This window comes from Phoca vitulina, unplaced genomic scaffold (assembly GCF_004348235.1).
Source record: "Phoca vitulina isolate PV1807 unplaced genomic scaffold, GSC_HSeal_1.0 scaffold3, whole genome shotgun sequence".
Classification (NCBI taxonomy): domain Eukaryota; kingdom Metazoa; phylum Chordata; class Mammalia; order Carnivora; family Phocidae; genus Phoca; species Phoca vitulina.
The window spans coordinates 35,347,669-35,370,645 of record NW_022589706.1 but is presented as its reverse complement, the minus strand read 5'-3'; the positions used below and the strand labels follow the sequence as shown (position 1 = coordinate 35,370,645).

The following is a 22,977-nucleotide window of genomic DNA, read 5'->3' as shown; positions in this document are numbered from 1 at the left end:
CGGGGCTCGATCCCAGGACCTGGAGATCATGACCTGAGCCGAAGGCAGACGCTTAACGACTGAGCCACCCAGGCGCCCCGATTTCTTACCTCATTTTAAAGATCTATTTCTTTTGGATTGTAAAATCATATGTATAAAGGCTAAACACTGTAAGGTTTGCAAATCTATTCCAATTGACTGTTATTCTCTCCTGTTGGGGATAATTACGAAATCCATGAACATAAATCATAATTCATAACTTTCCACCCTTCACCAATGAAAACATAAAACCTGGAGTTATTGCTAGAATAAAGGCATGTGGACACTAAGACCAGCCCCTTGAGGAAAATTCCACTGGCTTTGGGTTGAGAAATAACTATTTCCCTAGGAAGGGTAACTGTGTTGCCTGACTATTGAAGGAGGGGAAAAAAAAAAGATATGATCATCTCCAAAAAAAAGGTAACTGAAAAGAGATCTTGAGTAAAAATGAATGTTAATAAACAAGTGCAGTATTGTGACGTTGGCATTTGTCCTGATTATTTCTTAGTGTACCTCATACCTTCCATAGTTAGCATCAAATGCTTTTGATGAGTGCTTTCAAAATCGAGCTTTAATTAAGGAGAATTTAGACCACTGATTTACCTTTTCTTTTATAGTAAATGAAAAGAAAGAGAAAAAAGAAACATCATTCTTTTTTTTGTCCTACACAAAAATAAAACAGTGGAAGTTAGGAAAGGAGAATTTGAAACACACTGGGCTTAATGAAAAAAATCAACAACGTAATACGTATCTGTATCTTTTTTCTTTCTTTTTTGTTGCTTTTAATGTAGTGTTAGTGAATGAAGAATCTTTGAATGGTACTATTTGGGGGAACTGCAGGATGTTGGTATCTTTAAAATTTACAAAAGCTGTGTTCACTCGATAGCAGTAATGGTTTTGAACACAGTTATGTGTTTTGGTTTTGGTTTTATTGTTTTAAGAGAAAGTAGTACTATAAGGCTGTTGGTATTACGGACTTTTTATTTCCTTAATTAAGGGAAAAAAAAAAAAGAATTCTAAAGGCCAAGAAGGCAGGGATCTTTGCTTTGTTCACCCAGCCAATCTGATGTGCCTGATGCATAGGAGGTATTCAATGAATAGTTGTTAAGTGAATGTTTTATTCTGAGTCAGGTTGCAATCTATTAAATTGGTTTCCCGTCCAGTAATAAATCATTACTCAGAAATTAAAAACATTCCTTTAAGGAATGAAGGAAAACATTTCATTATGATTCAACATTTTTTATTGTTGTAGACTGATAATTTTAATATACTGTAGTACCATTGTGACTCCTTACTCTTGTTTTCATGGCCACAACTACTAAAAATTATTTTTACTTTTAAAATCACATATTTTAGAAGTACTTTTCAAGTATAGCAAGGAAAAACGATCAAAATAAATGTAAATGTAATAGCCAACCATTTATATAGCATTTATGGTTTACTAATGCTTTCTTATGTAGTAACTAATTTATATTGTTACTAAAATGCTCTGAAGTAGCTACTGGTCAAATCTTTAATAAGTGAGGGAACAAGACTGGGATCTGAGACTTCTTACTAACCAAATGACCCCCTTCCAGTCTATGGTTTCCAGGCTCAGAACCCTTGCCTCAAAGGAAAAATACTGCAGAGATTTTGGAGGCAACTCCATAGGTGTAGATAGAGGACTTGAAAACCAGCACTCTTACTTGAATTCTCTTAAATTTTTGTATCCCCAGTACTTGCTGAGAATAAGTACCTAATGAATATTTGATTGATTGTACTAAAGGCATAATGTGAATTTGCATGGCAGCTGTGAGAATATATAGAACTAGTCTTTCCTCTATCAGTTTTTTTTTTTTTGAAGTAGGTTCCATGCCCAGTGTGGAGCCCACCATGGGGCTTGAACTCACAACGCTGAGATCAAGACCTGAGCTGAGATCAAGAGTGGGTCGCTTAACCGACTGAGCCACCCAGGCACCCCTCCTCTTTCTACTCTTCTAAACTGATCCTCCCTATCCCATATGCCTCCTTATTTCCTATTTTGAAAAGCTATATATTTTGCCAGAAAGGGGCTAACATTTAGCACTCAGAATAGTTGATTAAAGGTGGATATGGAATTGAATAATAAAAATTACAATAGCAGTTTCTTGATTAAGAAGCACCATCTATTTTATATTTGTAAGCCAAAATCATGTTCATTTAATTTTTTATGTAAAGTTGCACACTACCATGATCATGCCAAGTTTAATAAACAGTTGACCCTTGAACATGGATTTGAGCTGCATAGGTCCACTTGTATGTGGATTCTAACAGTACAGTACTGTAAATGTATTTTCTTTTATGATTTTCTTAATACTTTCTTTTCTCTAGCTTCATTCTAAGAATAGATTATATAATATGTATGACATACAAAATATATGTTAATCGACAGGTTTATGTTATCGGTAAGGTTTCCCACCAACAGTAGGCTGTTAATAGCTGAGTTCTGTGGAGTCAAAAGTTATATGCAGATATTTGACTGGGGTGGTGGGAGTAGGTGCCCCTAACCCTCACGTTGTTCAAGAGTCGACTGTATATTATTCTGAATTTGGTTACTAGGAATTTATTTTGATTTAAATTATAATTTAAAACCACATTTTCTTTATTTTTTTCAATATTTTCAGTGCAAGTGGTGGCCTTGATAATGAAACACATTTCCTCAACAACACTTTATTGGAATATGTAGATTTAACTAGACAACTCCTGGAAGCAGAAAATGAAAAAGACTCTGACACACTGAAGGATATCCGATGCCATTTTAGTGCCTTAGTGGCGAATATCATTCAGAATGTTCCAGGTATTCTTTCCAGTTTCTTAAAACATTATTGAATAGTGAGGGACCATCACGTACTTTCTTCCCCTGAGGGTTTGCAGTCTAAGGTGATAAAGCAGCTTATGAACATAGTGGAAAAATATGTCAGCATAACATGGATGGCAAGAGTTTGTTTTACCTTTCAACTAGTGTGGTGAGTAGAAATCGAAAAAAAAGCAAGCCCACATAGATTTTTAATGATATTCAAGACACTAACAAAAAATTTAAGAAATCAATAGAAGAAGCTTCTTTAGGCAAACTTGTTCTAAATACAATGAGCAAAAAGCAATTATGTTCCAAATGGTCATTGAGAATAGAATTAACAAGGTACTGCTGAATAATGGAAGGAGGGTGTAGGCTGCAGTTACAAGGTATGCTAAGGACACGGTGTTACTGATTGATTCCTTTAAGGTATATATGCCTATTTTTCCAGTACCTACCATATGCCAGGTGCTGGTTTAGGCCCTAGAAATACTGATATATGCAATTACTTTTTTCAAAAAACCATAAATTATTTACAAGGATGAGACATAAAATGTGACTGTAGCCTTTGGTATACCATGTAAATGCAAATGTTTCTTTTTCTTTCTGTAAAAGAATTATTTTGTTACCTTTAAAAGAACATGCAAACAGTTGACTCTGTGAGAGTGAGAGCATGGGTTGTATTTTATAAAAGAGGCCTGCAAACATTTCTTTAGGTACATTAATTTCAAATGCAGGAGGCCTGTTTTGAACTTCAGAGGGAAATGCTTTCCTGATCTGAAGCTCAGTTAACATAAAGATATAATTTAGTCCATTACTAAACATTTGTCTACAACTTCTGGATTGGTTCATTAAGATACTGTTGAGTTTCTTCAACAAGGATTGACGCAGAGAACTTGTAGATAGAATTTTCAAGTGGAAAGAATTCTTGGAGATCATCTCAGCCAGTGGTTTTCAAACAATGTTGTTTCTCTTCTGGTGCCATCAGCAAGAGGCAGCAGAATAGAATGGGTTTAGACTCTAGGCTTCACCCCTTACTTCAAGTTGATCAGCCCCTCCTTTGTCTGTTCTGTATATCAAGAGTCCATGTAAGGATTCTTTTAAAAAGATAGCTGTGCAGCTGAAAACATACAAAGCTCAAAAACAGCTTACCTATTCCAAAGCTTTGTCTTGGCAATGAACCAAGATCCAGAGTTGCGTTCATGTTGATGTCTTGGCCAAGCTTACCATGTAGCCAGCAACAGCCGGGGAGAAGCAGGGTCCTGAGTCCCAGCTCTGTGCCAGCCTCTGAGCAGTACGGTGCCCGCCTTGAAATTCTGCTTGCAGAGATCCTGTATCTCTCATAATGCTGAGCTACATGGTGTCAGACTGCAGCCCTGTTTCTGGGTCTTGCACGTGCATCAATGATTACTGTCACCAAGGAGGTTTGTTGGTAGGTGAAAATGAAAACTTTTGCTTGCTTTTTTGCAGTGTTACATACTCAATCCCAAATAAGTTGACATGCATGTTAAAATAAAAAGAAATGGAAATAAATTTTTTCCCATCTGTTTTTTTTTATGTGCAGTGCACCAGAGAAGAAGTATCTTCCCTCAACAGAGCCTTCGTCACAGTCTGTTTATGCTGTTCAGTCACTGGGCAGGTCCTTTTAGCATCATGTTTACACCCTTGGACAGATACAGTGACAGAAATATGCAAATTAACAGACATCAGTACTGTGCACTGAAGGTATTGCTTAGAAATCTGATTTCTTTTTTCTTACGTGAAGAGTGCAGTTAAATTTTTTTTTGTCTCTCAGCTCCTAGTAGTATAAAAAGGATAGATTTCTTCTGAGTACCTGAGAGTATATTTGCCTGCTGTATTCAAATATTTATACCGTATGTTGATTTAAATACATAAAATACAATGTAAAAAGTTACAGAATCTACCCAAAATTTAAATGCCATTTTCTTAAAGAACTGAGAATTGCCTCTTTTTTCCTACTTAAGTACTTTTTCTTGGTCTTTTTTTTTCTCTTCTCTTCCAGTACTGTCCAAGCTCATGCCTTATTTGGTATCATGTATTTACTTACTACTCATCATAAATTACTTAGTTTCAAAAATTGCTATTATGCTCTTCTTTGTAAAGGAAAGAATTAAAGATATTGTGGCTACATAAGCATGAATAAACATACCCTGCCTCTTCTCATTAAGCAACCAGCAGCAAACCTCTTGGATGTTTTAAGTGTAATTCTGATGTTATTGTTTGAAGGCTATGTCTGCTGTACTGTGTTGTGGCCCTGTTGCAGATAATGTGGGACTTTCATCAGATGGCTATTTGTACAAATGGTTGGATAACATTTTGGACTCTCTGGACAAAAAGGTGATTATGACGGTGCCTTGAAGATTTCGTAATAAATCACACTGCATTTTTTGGAATTATAGTATGACCCACTGAAAACAAGTCTTTTTTTTTTTTAATAAGATAGGTTAGAATTATATGCAAAAAGCATGTTGTGTAAAAGAGGATGCAATATTTTAAGAAATTTCTAATTCTTATTTAAATAATGTTAATTTCCCTTTTATATTATAGGATTAATACAGTAGTGTGTGTGTGTGTGTGTGTGTGTGTGTGTATATACACACATCTCATGATAGGGTTCTAGATCTTTAAATAAAATACTAATATAGAATACATTGAGCTCCATGGAAGAAATACACTGTTTAATATCATTTTCTTGACCACTCTCCAATTAATCTTCCTTGCCTTCCCTTTTCCTTATTCTCCTACTGTACATGCACAGACTTCACGATTTAAAACAGGACTTAGATTTTTTCCCCTCAGAATAATTTCTCTATTGGCTTATCAAAAACAAGAATAAAGCTTGATAAAAATAACTGGAGAGGTTAATAACGCACTTTTCTGAAAGCACTTAATCACTCTTTGTATTCATCAGCTGCCTTGAGGGCTCTGCTGGAGGAGAGAATTGTACTACTTAGAGTCTTGGGTAAAAAGCAGGAGACCAAGTATAATTTGTCCATGTCATTTGTTTTTTCCTTTGGCCGAATATAATGAGAAGGAGTTGAACAAAATGAGACTGAGTTTTGTGCTTAAATAACTATATTATTTTAATAAAAATGTAGAGGAGTAGTTATATATAATATATAAATTTCTTTATCCTGGGCAATGTTGTGACCTTTACGTAGGTGCATCAGTTGGGCTGTGAGGCAGTTACATTACTGCTGGAGCTGAACCCGGACCAGAGCAACCTGATGTACTGGGCTGTGGATCGATGTTACACTGGTTCCAAGAGAGTGGCAGCCGGCTGCTTTAAAGCCATAGCTAATGTATTCCAGAACAGGTACTCCACATACTGTCTTCCATATTTTATTTAGCTTTTCTTTTCTTTTTTTTCCTTCTCTTTTCTTTTCTTTAAGAAGATGTTTCCTTTTGAATTCAGAAATACTAAGAAGCCAGTATTTTCTCTCCTTGAGCTCTACTGAAATTTAACCAGAATAAGAATAATGATCACCATGCATCTGTTGTGTACCTTTTGCCTTAAAAAACAAAACAAAAACAAAAAACCCAAAAAACAAAAAAACACCTAGTCATAGGCTTAACACTTGGTATCTGCTGCAGCCTTGCCCTTTGTGTACCATATTTATTAATGGTGTGAAAGCCTCTAAAACTTCTCTAACATGTAATATTTGTCCCTAGGGATTATCAGTGTGACACAGTGATGCTCCTAAATCTGATACTGTTTAAAGCAGCTGATTCTTCTCGAAGTATCTATGAAGTTGCTATGCAACTTTTACAGGTTTGTAAGCAAATGTTAAAATATTACTTATTAATGATTTAATGAAGCATATAAATATTTAGCTTTTTTTTTTTTAAGATTTATTTATTTGAGAGAGAGAGAGTGTGAGAGAGTGCGAGGTAGGGAGGGGCAAAGGGAGAGGGAGAGAGAAACTCCAGCAGACTCTGTGCTCAGTGCAGAAGTCTGATGCAGGGCTCGATCTCATGACCCTGAGATCACGACCTGAGCCGAAACCAAGAGTCGGACGCTCAACTGACAGTGCCACCCAGGAGCCCCTGGGCTTTATTTTTAATAGGGAGGCATGGCATCAATTCCTGATTATCATTAAAAATAGAAGACAAAGATAAGTGGTGCCTGGGTGGCTCCGTCAGTTAAGCATCTGCCTTGGGCTCAAGTCCTGATCCCAGGACCCTGGGATCCAGCCCTGTATCTGGCTCCCTGCTCCGTGGGGAGTCTGCTTCTCTCTCTCTCCCTCGGCCTGCTGCTCCCCCTGCCTGTGCTCTCTGTCTCTGTCAAATAAATAAATCAATAAATCTTAAAAGAAAAAAGACAAAGATAATATGGGTCACTCGGGTCTACAAATAATATAGATTGTTCAGAAGTGCGTTACAGAGGGCTCAGGCACGTACTGGCACACACACCTGTATGCGCCAGTGTGCACACGTAAGAACGGAGTGGTCGGGACCTACGTGTGCACGGACCTGTTCCTGTCCAGCAGATGAGAATAATGGGAGCTAAATGTTTTTTTGAGAACCAAGTAAAAAGTAATTCGCCCTTTTATGATGTGCTTGTACAGTTTTTCTTTCTTAGACCAAGAAAAATAACCTAGAAAGTTAACTTACCAAGCATGGAGGTAGCATTATTTTACAGTATCTAACTAATTGGTAATAGGATGAGTTTCTTCACTCTTAACCAAGTTAAGATTCAAGTAGACGCTGATGTTTCCAGAGGGTTTGACGTGGTACTGATGCCGGTAGCTGCCATCTTGAGAATTATACCCTCATGTCTTTATTAATTAAGAAGGTTCAGTGCTGTATCTTTACATAGTGTAATGTTAAAATAATTTTTAGCTCATATTCCATATTTAATCTGTATTTAACCAAGATCTGTTAGAGGATTTTTTTTTCACTTGTTTTATATAATCCTGTTTTTTAACTGGAAAGTGGTAAATCTTCTTCAAGTAATTGTATATTAAGTTGCTAAAGTCATTCTCAGACTATGCTACTAACCCAAACCATTAGAATTAAGCACAAGGAGTATAAAGCCTTCTAAACAGTTACAGATCTTTTGCAAACATTCCTGGGAATTAGAAGGTAACACCTGAAATACTTTACAATATGCATAACTATATAATTTTTAAGCTGGAATAATTCTTAGGAGAAGATTTTATTTTTCAGTTGTAGCTGAAATTTAGAGGACTCATAAAATCTTGAATCTACATTCCTGCAGATCCTGGAACCGAAGATGTTTCGCTATGCTCACAAATTGGAAGTTCAGAGAACAGATGGAGTACTCAGCCAGCTGTCTCCACTGCCGCATCTGTATTCTGTTTCATACTATCAGTTGTCCGAGGAATTAGCAAGGGCCTATCCTGAGCTAACTCTTGCCATATTCTCAGGTATGATCGTTGAACTGGTCAGTGGGTTTTCTTTAGCAATCCTTTCTAAAAAACTACTTTTAGGAAATTTTAAATATAAGAAATTGGAGGTTGATTCAAAACAGAACATGTCTTTATGTAAGAAAATTTTTTCCTTTAGTAAGAACGTTTAATACTACTCTATCAATATATATAGATTTCTTACTACTGTAGTCTTGCCAAGGCTTCTCACTTTGCCTTCCCTTCTCCACCCCGGGGGGTGAAGGAGGGGGAAGGAGGGGGCTTCACATGCAATTTAAAGATGTTTCTTGGGTAGACACAGAACTTCCTAAGTGTTTTAGTACATATTTTATCTTGTGTATTGGTCTGTGTTTAATAATAAAAATGGGCAGGGATAAAGATACAGGTTTCTTTCTATAAGTAACACCTCTCATCATAGGGGAAGGTCCTGCACTGCCCTGAGCAAAACTACTGCTAGGATCCCACGTTGCTTTCTGTTCCCATTTCCTTTTCTTGGGCCAATGACAGTTCCTTCCAGGGGTTTCTAAAACTGTGGGACTATGTGTCAGGCAAGATGTCCTCTCTGTGTGGATCTCCCAGGACTCAGATTTAGGACAATTTTTGTTTAAAATTTAGTTTAACCTTCCGCCCAATGAACACACTATTGCATGTGCTCCTAGAGTGCTTTGTCCTTTTACTGATTTTTAACACAGAACACTTAGGTAGTTTTTCTGGCTTTCACTTGTAGCGAGATCTTATTTTAGTCTGAGAATTGGACATGCACCAAAATGGGCATCCAGGAGATGACAAGATTCTGTCATGGATCCTTTTCTTTCATTTGGCCTCAAGATTTAGTGACCTTAGCCTCCTTGGAGCGTCTTTCCACAGCACCCATTTCAGCAGTAGAAATAGTTTCTCATCCCTCACTGACCTGAATGAGGAAAAATCTATTTAAATTCCTCCGACATTTAGTTCTTAAAGCAGTTTAGCTGTTTGGTTTGCACTGATAGACGGCAGTGATCATGCCCTTCCGTTTTCGCAACAGTCCCGACAGCCCTTTCGGGATCAGTGTGGGTGGTCATCAGTGTGGAGCGGTGGTTGCCTGGATCACCGATCCTCTGCCGGGCTGCTTCTCCAGCCTCCCACAGAGCAAGCAGAGCAGTCCAGCTGAGTCTCGGAGCTCAAGAAATTGGTGGCAAGGGCAGCTGGGACGTGTAGACCATGCCCCCAGCTCCCTCGCCTTGTCCTTCACTTCTGTCTTCAGATACTCGTCATTAGGATCTGCTAATTGTAACTCCTTGCTTTAAATGGTCTATTCTAAACCAAAATATAGCCTGTAAACCTGCTCAGTGCAGTTTTCACTTTTACTGTTTCCAAGGCAAGATGAGCAGAGTGTTTGTTAGGGATTGTATGGGGCAGCTTATCAATAGAAACTTTGCCCACTTTGAAATTTGAGGGTCCTGCTCCTTCCTTTCTCTGGGACCAATTGCGGTAATTTTGAAATGTTTTCAGCTCCCTGGCTCTTCCCATCCTTTTCCGCCTTTACACCCACTTCTGACCCGTTCCCGCATCCCTTTACCTGCCTTGAGTATCCACATTCACTTTTTCCATGTTCTCAGTCCTTGTGCATCTTCAAAAATGACCTTCAGACTCCATCAGTGTGAGTTTCCTCTCTGTGAACTTACTGAAGACTTCCTAACTGCTAAATCTAATCATCAACTTTTGGTCTTCAGTCTGTTTGCTACCTTGCCAAGCAATTAATGTTAGTCACCTTACATTTCTTTAAATCCTGAGCTCTCTTGATTTCTAGACATTTATTATTTCCTGGTTTTCCTTCCACTGTGAGCTATTCCTTTTCTGTCACTTTTGGTGGATTCGTTTCTTCCATCTTAAGTATTCGTGTTCCTAGGCCTCCTTCTCAAGAGACCCTGTCTCCCTGAGGGAGGTCATTGCCGTTGCTGGGGTCCCAGCTCCCCCACACACCACCTCTCCCCTGGTCGGGATCTCATATCTTACCAGAGGTTAATTACAAATCAAAGGAAATGGAAATGATACCGGTTGTTTCCTCTTTTGGCTTGTTTTTAATGACAGAGATAAGCCAGAGAATTCAGACAGCTCACCCTGCTGGGAGGCAAGTAATGCTGCACTATCTCTTACCGTGGATGAACAACATTGAGTTGGTAGATCTAAGACCTTTGCCCACAGCAAGGCGGCATGAGGAAGATGAAGACGACTCCTTAAGAGACCGAGAACTTATGGTGACTAGCAGGCGCTGGCTGCGAGGAGAAGGCTGGGGGTCTCCACAGGCCACTGCGATGGTTTTGAATAATCTAATGTACATGACAGCAAAGGTAAAGTGGGGTTTGTGTTCACAGTTGCTGCACAGAATTATTAAGAGGAGTCAAAAGGTTAGAAATAGATGAGATCAGATCATCCTGTGATAACCAAACAGATACTTGTTTGAAAAGAACCAAATTCCTTCCTTTAAAACACTTCTCAGTAGATCCAAAATATGTTCTTGGGGGAGGAGAGAATATCATAGATGATTAGTGATATATTTATGTTCAGATTTGTTGAAAGAAATGATTATTCCTCTAGAGCTCGGAAAAGATTAAAGCTGTCTCTTAAACGATTTTCTAGTATTTGATGGTGTGATAAGTTGGGTATTTAATAAGCAATCCTCACTGAAGTACGCGTTGTGTGCCCTGCATCTAGTACGGGGACGGGCTGGCCTGGTCGGAGGTGGAGAATGTGTGGACCACGCTTGCAGATGGCTGGCCGAAAAACCTGAAAATCATTCTGCACTTTCTGATCAGCGTTTGTGGAGTGAATAGTGAACCAAGCCTCTTGCCTTACGTATGTATTCAGGTTCATTTAGTTTTTTCTTTCTCTTTTCTTTTTTTTTTTTTTTTTAATAAAACTTACCTGGTTTCTTGTAGTACCAGAGTATGGGCGGCAGGAGGGCAGCAGAAGCAAAGCAAGGCCCACAGTGAGGACCCCGCCAGGAAATCACACGTGCCTTTGTTCGTTGCTTCATTCAACCGATACTGTCTGGCCTTGATCACAGGCCAGGTGCTCTTCTAGGTTCTGGGCCTTTCAGCCCGGTGGGTGATGGAGATTTTATTCTCTGAACCTTCACCTAATGTATTTAATGAATAAATCAGTAAGCTAATAAAATGCAGTCTTGATAAGGGCAGCAGAGGAAAATTGCAGAGTACTGAGAGTGAATAACCGAGGAACCACAGCTCTCTGGGAGGATTGGAGATGATCCTCGAGAGGCAGTGATCTAGATGTGAGACCACAAAATTGAGAGTGTTTATGCTTTTTGCTAGGCTAGATATTAGAGCAGAATGGTGAGTGAGAGAGCTCAGTGCATGTAGAATTGTGCCGACGGCTTCCAGAAGCAAGGGGAAACATAGGAAGAGGTATGCAATGAAGAATGTCACAGTCTTTACCTTCTAGAGGGGAAAGCAATACTTACATCTGCTCAAGTGGAAAATAACATGAGACTATGAAACATGAGGGTTCAACTGGATCCACACAGGTGCACAAATGCACACGTGTGTAAACACACATCGATGTCAGCCCCTTGGTAGCGTCTCCTAACCACAGAAGAACAGCTGTGCAGAATGTTGCTGTCAAAGTTCTTACAGGTCCTACTTCAAACAAACCATTTAATAGCTTTGCCTGACCTAGCATTTCCCGAGTTACCGTGACTGTTGCATGCCTCAGGATTAATACTCACTGAGAAGCTGTTAGAGAAAGGCGGCTGTGGTGTGAAACAACAAAGTCCCACCTCACCTCTCTGAGCTCAGCTCCTAATGTTCTCCCTCATGCCCCCTGCCTGAGGCCATGCGGATCCCCTTGCTGCCCTGCTCTATGGCCTTCCCACCTTGGGGCCTTTGCACTCCCCCTGTCTTTACCTAAACAGCTACCTTGCTCCCTCCCTTCCCTCCCTCAGGTCTTTCCTCAAATGTCCTTCTCACTGGGACCTTTGCTGGTCATCTTATCGAAGACTGCAGATGCCCTGTCCCGACACGTGCTTTTTTTTCCTTTCCCTGCTTTGTTGATTTTCCCAGCACTTGTCATCACCAAACATATGTTTTACTTCTTCGCCTTGTTGCTTTTGCTTTAGTCAGCGCAGTAGATTCTGTCCTCCAGAGCAGGAATTTTGTCTGTTTGGTTCATTGCTCTCTTCCCAGAGCCTGGAATCGTGCCTGGCACATAGAAGGTACCTATTAACTGGATGGATGAACGCGGGGGTGGGGCTGCAAGAAGACACAGGCGCCATGAAGCCAAGATGAAATTCGGGGAATAACCATTTCCCAGGAACTTAGAAAAGGAGCTATTTTTAATGACAATCGTAATTTCTTAATTATCATTCTTAATCCCTTATTACAGGCCAGGCATGATATAAGCACCTCATCTGCATTGTTTCATTGAATTCCCAAATCTGAGTGTGTGAAGATCACAGCAGTTTTACAGATGAATAAAACAGGGCACAGAGAAGAGTAACTTCTTCAGTGTTGGGCAGCCGTTAGCTCTGTCACTAGGAGTGGATTCCCACTTTGTGGAGAAGGGAGTACAGCTGGGGTGAGGCCGGGGCTTGAAGATCAACAGGATTAGAGTTGGGGGTGGAGGGGGCACGGAGGCAAGAATGCACCTGGTAGGCTCAGCAGTGACTGAATCTGAGAACAGAGAATTAGCAAATGGTTAAAGCAGGTTGGATAGATACAGAGCTGTGTGTAGGTCAGTTATCCATGGGTAATTATTATAAGGCTTCTGGTATGATACAATAAGGCATGTTTTAAGATTTGCCCAGCGGTGGGGCGCCTGGGTGGCTCAGTCGCTTAGGCGGCTGACTCTTGATTTCAACTCCGGTCATGATCTCGGGGTCCTGGGATAGAGCCCCGAGTCAGACTCCGCACTCAGTTGGGAGTCTTCTTGAGATTCTTTCTTTCTCTCCCTCACCCTCTGCCCTGCCCCCACTCTCTAAAAATCAATCAGTCAATCTTAAAAAAAAGATTTGCCCAGGGGTCACATAAGGCAGAGTTGCTCAGTTGTCTGTGTGCAGGTGAATCACCAGGGTATCCGGTTCTGGCTCTGGGGGGTGGATCCTGAGATTCTGTATTTCTAGCAGCTCCTGGTGAAGATGCCTATGCTGGCAGGACCACATTTTTTGAGTTGCAAGGATTGAACTACAAAGAAAAAAGAGATAGGCTGATCAGTTAGTAAGCGATTCATTAATACATATTATTTACGTACAGAATGCGTACTACTGAAATTTTTTTTTCACTTATTTAACTCCTACTACGTGCTAGGCATGCTTAAAGTGCTTTATTAAATCTTATTTAATCTGAACAACTGTATGAAATACGTGCTATTGTCCCCATTTTGCAGAAGAGAAAACCGAGAGTAACTGTCCAATCGCATAGCTACCAAGTGTCTACACTCCAATCCAGGCTGTGTGGTTTGGGTTCCAGTTTAGTTCTGATTCCTTGCTTTTAATCACTACTCTGTACCTGCTGGGTTAAATAGAGAATTAATAGGGGAAGCAGAATAAAAAATCCTGTGTTTGAAGTCTGAGGAAATTTGGGATGATATTATTAATTGAAATCTCTCCATTAAAAAGATGCTGATTTATAGGAAAGCAATTATCTTTTGCTTTTCTAAAAAAAAAAAAAAAAAAGGCAAAATAGTAAAGAAGTAGATAATGCAGAAACCATTAAACAGTCAAGTCATCCCAACCAAATACAATGCTGAGGGCCAGAGGGAAGACCCTATTTATAAAGCCAATTAATGTTTTATTGTGGATCAGTGTTTAAATTTGAGTTGTGCTTAATTCATCTACCATTTCAAGTTGATCTTATCTGAGAAAATCCGCTTCAAGTTTATGAAATAAAAATTGTGCTTTTTCTTTTCTGAACGATTTTCTCTTGTGACAGGTGAAGAAAGTTATTGTCTATTTAGGTAGAGACAAAACAATGCAGTTGTTGGAAGAGCTGGTGAGTGAGCTGCAGCTGACCGATCCCGTCAGCTCAGGCGTCACGCACATGGACAACCCCCCGTATTACCGCATCACTTCCAGCTGCAAAATCCCTTCGGTCACCTCAGGTAAGAAGTCACTTAAAACTGATAACTTTGTCTCAAAAGAGAAGCTTTACATAACTATTCATCATAGTGAGCATGTACTTTAAACAGCATCAAGAAACACAAGCAAACATGAGTCATGTGTGGGAATTAACTTGACAAGACTTCGTAAATCCCCATAGGAGTAAAGAGGTTTGACAGTGGAAGGGTTCTCAGTATTACAGAGGGAAACATACTTACACATATGTGTTTGGAACCGGAATATAGATTTATATATCTTTATACAACAAGCATTTTGTAACAAATAAACGTAGTGTGTTAAATATAGAAAAGGCTTACTTACTGACTTACTCTGTAATTTCATATTATAATTATTTGGGCATATATGATACATAACATCCAGTCATGTGAGTGTTATATGTATATACAGATATAATTATTGTAATATTTTCAGTTGAAGAAACTATGTCCCTGAGGGAATAACTTCCATTGAAAATCAGCATAATATCGGGACTATTTCAGATTACATTTCCATGAAAATTCTTTCTCACTCAGTTTAAATTGAATGTTTCTGACATGTTAATAACATCTGTATAATTAGGAATCTTTTATAATTTATTTTTTGTCATCTATTTTCATCTTTTAGTTCCTTTTGTTCTACTTTCTCAGGGATTTCTAATACCACTTCCATTGAGTTTTTCTTATTTGCCAGAGTGTTAATTCCGAAGAATTTGTTTTTTAATTAATTTTTTTCTTTAAGAGCGCCTTATTCATGTTTCATGGTTGGACTGTCTTTTATATCTGACTTTCTTCTCCCGGCAGAAGAGCCTATTTTCTCTATATTGCTCTGTTTTGATTTGTCTTAGTAAAAGCTTTCCTCAAAAGCCTACCAATTCTAGATCTGTTTTTTGATAAAGAGTGGAATATTGAAAAATTGATCAGATGTTTTGTAGGTATATATGGAGCTTGTTGACTTTGTCATGTGTTGTATGATGATTTCATTGATGAAAGTGTCTATAGGTCTCTTGGACTAATCAGATTCCCCAGACAAAACTCTACTAGTCATCTACCCAAAGTAGAGGTTGTAGGGCTGTGTGTATGTACAAATACATAGAGTCCACAGATGGACACACACATACCACAACATAGCCTTCAAGCCTTCTGGTAGCCCCATGGGGTGAGCAGCTTTCAAGGGGATATAATCTCAAATTTTAGTGTGTGTATTTTCACTCAATCCCCCTATTCTCAATAAAGTTCTTCCTCCTTCAGCTGTATATAATGTGCCCTAGTCCAGAAATCTTTGATTTACTCTTATCTGAAAAGATTCCTGGGGGTGCCTGGCTGGCTCAGTTGGAAGAATATACAACTCTTGATCTCAGGGTCATGAGTTCGAGGCCCATGTTGGGTGTAGAAATTACTTAAATGAGTAAACTTGAAAAAAAAGATTTCTGGAAGTGGAGAGAGACAGCTACTCAGTTACAAGAGGGAGGGGCATCGATTGTGGGGACCAACTACCTCTGAAGTAGATTTTTCAACCAAGCCTGCCATTTTAGCAACACTTTCAACCCCTACTCCCAGAGGTACTCAGTGCTGCTAATTCCTGAGTCTTTTGGAGGTTCAGCAATATAGATATAGAAGCTTCTTGGTTTCCCCCACTACCAGCTTTAAGATTCAGCCTTTTCAAAGCTGAATTACTTCTTGTCCATTTGTTTTCCAGCATCTAGAATTTAGTTGCTGTTGTTTCCTTTCTCTCTTGGTCATTATGAGTACATTCCTTTTTAAAAATCACCTTGCTCTCATTGTAGTGGAGTTTTAACGTGTAATTTTGAAATTTTTTGTTCTTACTGAGTTATCCCAGGCTTTAAGTTCACAGATACTATTTTATTTCTGATTGCAGGAACTACTTCCAGTAGCAATACAATGGTAGCTCCCATAGATGGCAATCCTGATAATAAGCCCATTAAAGAGAATATTGAAGAGAGGTAAGTACCTCTCTGTTCTTCATTAGCCTTTCAGTTTGACAGATACCATTATCATCAGAATAAATGATCATTTCTGCATTGCAGCATATATTTCATTGAATGTATATTTCAGAATTCTAGTGAAGAAATATATTTCCGTTTTGGAAATTTTCCACATTAACTGTTTTATCATCAGAATGCTGACATGCTAGATTCTTTTATGTGCTCTAATGGATGAATAGATTGAGTATGTCCAGGCTCTTTTTGTGTCGTTTACATTTTTAGACTTTTCTAAATGGCTATTTACTCTGCCTGTTTTTTATAAGCTAGATTTCACCAGAGCATTATTACCACAATATAGGAAAAGTCTTCAGGTAGAAATAATTGACTTAAAAGCTTAAGCTTTTGAACTGTAAGGTGGAAATAAAGATGTATCATAGGAAGCTTTTGTTAATATTTTATGTACTGTGTTCTTTTTTAAACGTAGAAAGTGAAACCGAAAGTACAAATACCATTTTACCATGAACTGTGACTAACTGCCACGATCATTCCCATAGCTATGTGCACCTAGACATCTACAGTGGACTAAGCAGTCACTTAAATCGTCAACATCACAGACTAGAATCTCGATACAGTAGCAGCTCTGGAGGATCTTATGAAGAAGAAAAAAGTAATAAATTCCACATGTTTTTTATAACTACAATGGCGAGGTGTATTATTAATTATTATATTGATGTCAGTGAATATATTTTTCTGATAAATTGGTTTTAAGAAGAGTATTTAACTGCCACTGGTGGTGGTCCAACATAATCTGAAATGTCCTGATTTTAAGAAGCAGCATGAATGCGGGAAATTTGTTTTCAAAGCACAGGTTCCCTTATAGATAAATCAAAAGGAACATAAGAATTGGTTCTCAAGAAGCATCGTAGACACTGGCTACAGCCTGCTTTTTTTTTTAACAGGTTTGCTCTTTTTCTGTGGATTCACATTTTACTGAAAAGTTCTCCCTTGCAATTGCAAAGTGAATGTCTATCTGAGTCTCACTTTAACACTGGGGTAGAGTGGAATAGCACCAGCCTTCAGACTGGGAAGGGACCCTGAAGATGATCTGGTCCAATCTCCTCACTTTGCACATGATGGAACTGAGGTCCAGAGAGGTTAAGTGACTTACCCATGTCACACAGAATTCACATTTCCTGATGTCATTTTTTACTGCACCCTGCAGCCCCACTGTGGTAGAGCAGATTTCCTTTTAAGATGGGTTTATGTTGGCCCTATCTCAGGAAATTTAGAATTGAGTAACTTACCAGAAGGCCCTTGTTACAAGGCAGCTTCACCTATGATGTGGTTTCATGGCTTGGACATCAATTCTGGAATCTAACGGAGTGCGAATGTAGTTTTGCTTTGATATAAACGATGGAACCTGAATTGATAGCTCTTTCTCTCTCTGATTTGCTTGACTTGATAATATTTGTACCCAGGTCTTCCTAGCAGACCTATGTCAAAAGAGTGGGAAGTTATTTTTTATCACTTTCCAATGCTATAAATAGTTGGTGTCTTACTAGAGTTTGCTTATGTTGGCAGAAAATAGATGGTGTAGAAAATGAGATCATTTTATTTTGATAGGTGATTCAATGCCACTTTATTCTAATTGGCGACTGAAAGTGATGGAGCATAATCAAGGAGAGCCACTACCCTTCCCACCAGCTGGAGGCTGCTGGTCACCACTGGTGGATTACTTGCCTGAAACGTCATCACCTGGATTACCTCTTCACAGGTGGACTACAGCATCATTCCTATTTCATATGAGCCAAATTGCTGCTTAACACCTTCAGCTTTCTTTATGCTATCTGACAACATGGAATAAAAAGCCATTTCTTTCGTTTGATACTGCAACAAATGAGATCCATGTGTTTAGAGTTCAAGAAATCTACAAACTCAGAATTCTGTTTACAATTAATATTATTAAATCTACTTCTGCTGCTGCTTTTCTGGGTGTCTGGCATAGTTACTTGACCTTTCTGGGACCCAGTTACTACATCTGAAAAATATTTTATGGCACTAGGCACTATTATTTTGAATTGTGTTAAACTGAATTCTACTTATCGAAGTCACAATAGAACAGTTACCACATTCTTTAAAATTTATTAATGTATCAAACACATACTGAACACCTACTATGGGGCAAGCAGTGTGCGTGCTAGGTGTCAGGGTCGAAGATGAAGAAATTATGGCCCTTGACTTGGGGGAGCCCTTAGCAGGTAATGTTTTTTCTAAAACTATCACTTAATGGTTTCTTCAGCTGTATTTCTTTTCTTCTTTTTTTCTTGAGAAGTTGTATTTTTCCATAAAATACAATGTTCAAGTCTTCAAGTAGCTGGCCTAAGATTTTCTCCAGGCTTACTCTGCTAGGACATTAATAGCATTCTCACTTATCGCAGGTGTAACATAGCCGTGATCCTTTTGACTGATCTGATCATCGATCACAGTGTGAAGGTGGAATGGGGAAGCTACCTCCATCTTCTTCTTCATGCAATTTTTATAGGTAATAAATATTGGTTCTAAATGTCCCATTATATTTCGGTGATAATTTTAAGACAGTCTAGTTTTTCAGTGTTTCTGCTGTCGTTTTTTTGTATATCATTTCCGTGACACTTTTTACAGTGATCCTCGTGGTCCAGTAGGGAGTTAGTCCTCACCTCTCTCTTAACCACAAATAGGTCCTCTGTCCACATTCCCATTCCTGTCCTGCGGCCCCCTCCACTGCTCACAAACACACTTAACCCTCTAGCAGGAGAAATTCGGGAGCTATAGCAAGAGTAAAGTTAATTTACCTCTGGAACTGGAAACTTTCGGTGTAAATGGAAAATTAAAATGGGTTCTAAGTGTTTCCCAAAAGAATGGGATTTTGGACAGTCTGATTATTACAGCTGAAACTCCACTGGGCCCTCGGTAACAGACACGTGGGATCCATCACATCAGCGGTACTTTTCACGCTCATAGAATTGACTTCCTGAAGCAAGTCAAGGTAGCCATCTTCTCTGAAGTTTTCCTGATATGCACACTCGTTATATATGTATTACTTCATTTCTTCGGTAATCAAACATCTACTGACTTTGCATTATGCGCTACACACAAAAAATGCTTGCCTTTATGAAATTTATTTACATAAAGTGTTACGCAACAGAGTAATAATTTTTTTTTTTTCTTTTTAAGAGAGGGAGAGAAGCAGGGTTGAGAGGGGCAGAGGGAGAGGGAGAGAGAATCCCAAGTAGGCTCCATGCCCGGCGCAGAGCCTGATGTGGGACTCAGTCTCACAACCCTGAGACCATGACCTGAGCCGAAATTAAGAGTCGGACATTCAACCAACTGAGCCACCCAGGCACCCTCAGAGTAATAATTTCTAATAGATGGCTAAATTTTAGACAGAAAACACATTGAAAACTTGTCTTGATTCTCCCTGCTGCTCTAAGACAACAGGCCATTACTGTAAAAGGGTATAAGAATTCCAGGCCAATAAATATTTTCGTGTCGTACATCATCTTCTACAAAATATTTTCTGTAATGTCTGCTTTTCTTTAAAATATGTGTTTGGAAGCAAGAGTACTCATTATTTCTCTTTATTGATGATGATTTTCTACTGTCCTTTCTAGGGTTTGACCACTGCCACCCTGAGGTGTATGAGCATTGTAAACGCCTGCTTCTGCACTTATTAATAGTAATGGGATCCAACAGTAACATCCGCACTGTTGCTTCTGTCCTTCTCAGGAACAAGGAGTTCAATGAGCCCAGGGTGCTTACAGTCAAACAGATTGCACACTTAGATTACACTTTCACAGGTATTTGCTCCAAATGCCCAATTTGATTGACAGTGGAATCGTGCTTCATTAAGTTGAAATCTGCAATGGAGAAAGTCAACTAAAAGTTGAAATACTTTTTTTTTAATGTAGTTTTATTAGTTTAAGTACCATATATATTATTTATTAACTAGTAAAAGAATTAAGCTTGGAGTATTTGAGTCTGTATTGCCTTTAAAAAGGGTCTTTGTCTTAAAAATGTTAAGTTCTCAACACGTAAGTTGAAGATCAGTGAAAGAGTGCTTATTAGCTGATTGAGCACAGTTAATGGGAAAGATGTTGAACTTGTGTTAGATTCCTCGTGCTCTCAAGATCTGAAAAATGGACAAAGGAAGACATTTAAAGTTTTTTATTCACTTGATTATATTTACTGTATGTATGTATTTATTTTTTAAAAGATTTATTTGAGAGAGAGAGAGAGAGCACGCATGTGAGCGGGGCCAGAGGTAGAGGCAGAGGGAAAGGTGACTCCCTGCTGAGTGTGGAGCCCAATGCAGGGCTCGATCTCACGACCCTGAGATATCATGACTTAAGCCGAAACCAAGAGTCCGACACTTAACTGACTGAGCCAGCCAGGTGCCCCTATATTTACTATATTTAAAATGTTACACATTTTTAAGTCTAGTGAGTTCCAAATCATACATTTTGAAGTAATGAGGTCCAAATTATTGACTCTAATATAAAAGTTATTTCACTGTTGGTGTGAATTTTTTTACTTTGCAAGTTATATTTTCTTCTTTCCTAATAGCCCTAACTTACTTATTAAATCATTTGTCTGTATCAAGTTACTAATAGATGATCTAGAAAATAATTGTTTTTAAAAAATGAAAAAAATTATATTTTTTACAAGTCATATAATGTCAGATACAGGGTGAAAGTTACTTAGTTAAAACCCGTTATTTACTTAAACCCGTGTAGTTAGTAAGAAAACAATTATTAGGAAATATTTCAGCTTTTAAAATGTGATTAAAAGATTAATAGAATAAAGTTTATGCCTCTTTTATGTTAAAACATCTTTATTTAAAATTCCATAGTTGGTTTTTGTTGTTTGTTTTTAAGACTCCTTTTGCGAAGATCGGCATTGGTAACAACCTGTAAAAGAATTTAATAATTGACATAATATAAATATTACAAAGACTTGAAAATTACCTTTCTTCAAGTAAAATGAAGCAGAAAGTATAGAATCCTTTCCATAAGAAAAATCAGTTCACACTGTGGAAACCCTGGACTCAACACATGTTGAGTCAATGTGCCAAAATATTAGGAAAGTGCCACTTTCAACTTTCCTCAGCAGATGGCAGCAGAAGACCTCACAGGAAATCCAGATAGTTAAGTTTTAATAGTAGGCTGTGGAAACCAGTGTTGGCCCCCAAACTCGCTTGCTGGAATTTGGTGCTGACGAGGCTCCCACGGAAGGAGCGCTGATTTGCATCAGCTGGTGCTAAGATTCCCGCATGTGTCCCGTAGAACCTGTAAGGAAGGAGAGTTTAAGTGTAAATAGCGTGTGCGATCCTTTCCTGTCTGGTTTTCACGGCCATCTTTCTCTTTCAGCGGGCGTTGGTGATTTTATACCTGATTACCAGCCCTCCCCCATGACTGACTCAGGGCTTAGCTCAAGTTCTACCTCTTCTAGTATCAGCTTAGGAAATAACAGCGCTGCCATTTCCCATCTGCACACCACTATCCTCAATGAGGTCGACATCTCAGTAGAGCAGGATGGAAAAGTCAAAACCCTCATGGAATTCATTACCTCAAGGTAACGTTACAGCTCTCACCATTCCAGCCTCATAGCTGCGTTAAGTCCTTCTTTCATTTGTCGGCTACGGTGAACCCTGTTTTTCGTTGCTGGTGTGCCATTGATTTGGAATGCACAGGTGTGTATTGTGTGATAGTTAGAAAATTTGATGCCTCCAAAGACTTTCTTCTTTTGTGCTCACACCGTTATCCCTGAGGAGGCCCTTAATCGTGTCTGGATACCAAGTGGCCAAAGAGAATACAGTATTATCTGAATACATACTCCACTTTCGTTAGCTCCATTATCAGTCAGTCATCAAATTTTTATTTATGGCCTACTCTTTGCAAGGCACCATAAGTAAGGAAGAAACATAGATGGGGACAGGGGGGTTGGTGTTCCACAGCAAGAGCAGAATCATCAGGGGCGTGAGAAATAAAATGTGTTTGGAAATGGTGAGTAATCCAGTCTGACTGTAATGTTCGCGGAAATGTTTCTAGACGAGAAAACTTTGTAGGCAAGGGAGAATTCAGACTGGAGGGCCATGAAGCCTAGGCCACAGGCTACAGATCTTTCATCTTTCCAGAAAACAGAAATTACTGAAATTCCTTGAGCTGGATGGGAAGGGTGGGAGACACGATTAAATATGTTGAGAACAATCAGTCTCGTGGCAATGAACAGGATGAATTAAAGGTGTTGCAGACTGGTGGCTGTGTGAGCACATAAAAGATTTTCAGGGCACTTGGGGCCTGAGGTAATAAGGAATTTAATCCTTACTAACCAAGCTGGCAGCCTTGAGAATGCAAAGATATTTTAAAGGCCTGTGATAATCAGGAATAACATGTCAGAGAAATAGGACTAATAAGTGCAAAGGCCCTGAGGCAGAAGTAATAGGCCTTTCTTTGAGGAACATGAAGCAAACCAGTATGGCTAGTGTATTGGATGGGGGTGTCTAATGTCAGGAGGTTGACGTGGGCAGGTCCAGATTATGTGAGGTCTAGTAGACCCTGGTGCGAAGAGGAAACCATTCTGTCTTAAACATTCCCTGTATTTTTAGCTAGTAAATTATTTTCTTTGCATTACAATCTAAATACAGTCTAGCCTCTCCAAATTATGC

The 22,977-nt window shown here is 38.9% G+C and overlaps 1 protein-coding gene across 9 annotated transcripts in view; it reads left to right on the top strand.

Moving 5' to 3' along the window:
* FRYL (FRY like transcription coactivator) overlaps window positions 1–22,977 on the top strand; it is a 254,467-nt gene that overhangs the window by 180,295 nt on the left and 51,195 nt on the right. For all 9 annotated transcript variants that reach the window (XM_032400333.1, XM_032400332.1, XM_032400322.1 and 6 more), the window contains 15 exons: window positions 2,661–2,833; window positions 4,395–4,555; window positions 5,078–5,188; window positions 6,013–6,167; window positions 6,524–6,623; window positions 8,073–8,241; window positions 10,312–10,571; window positions 10,936–11,076; window positions 14,166–14,334; window positions 16,208–16,292; window positions 16,829–16,941; window positions 17,898–18,048; window positions 18,713–18,816; window positions 19,925–20,110; window positions 21,680–21,884. In XM_032400333.1, the coding sequence (XP_032256224.1) occupies window positions 2,661–2,833; window positions 4,395–4,555; window positions 5,078–5,188; window positions 6,013–6,167; window positions 6,524–6,623; window positions 8,073–8,241; window positions 10,312–10,571; window positions 10,936–11,076; window positions 14,166–14,334; window positions 16,208–16,292; window positions 16,829–16,941; window positions 17,898–18,048; window positions 18,713–18,816; window positions 19,925–20,110; window positions 21,680–21,884 (2,283 nt within the window). The remainder of the gene's footprint in view (window positions 1–2,660; window positions 2,834–4,394; window positions 4,556–5,077; window positions 5,189–6,012; window positions 6,168–6,523; window positions 6,624–8,072; window positions 8,242–10,311; window positions 10,572–10,935; window positions 11,077–14,165; window positions 14,335–16,207; window positions 16,293–16,828; window positions 16,942–17,897; window positions 18,049–18,712; window positions 18,817–19,924; window positions 20,111–21,679; window positions 21,885–22,977) is intronic.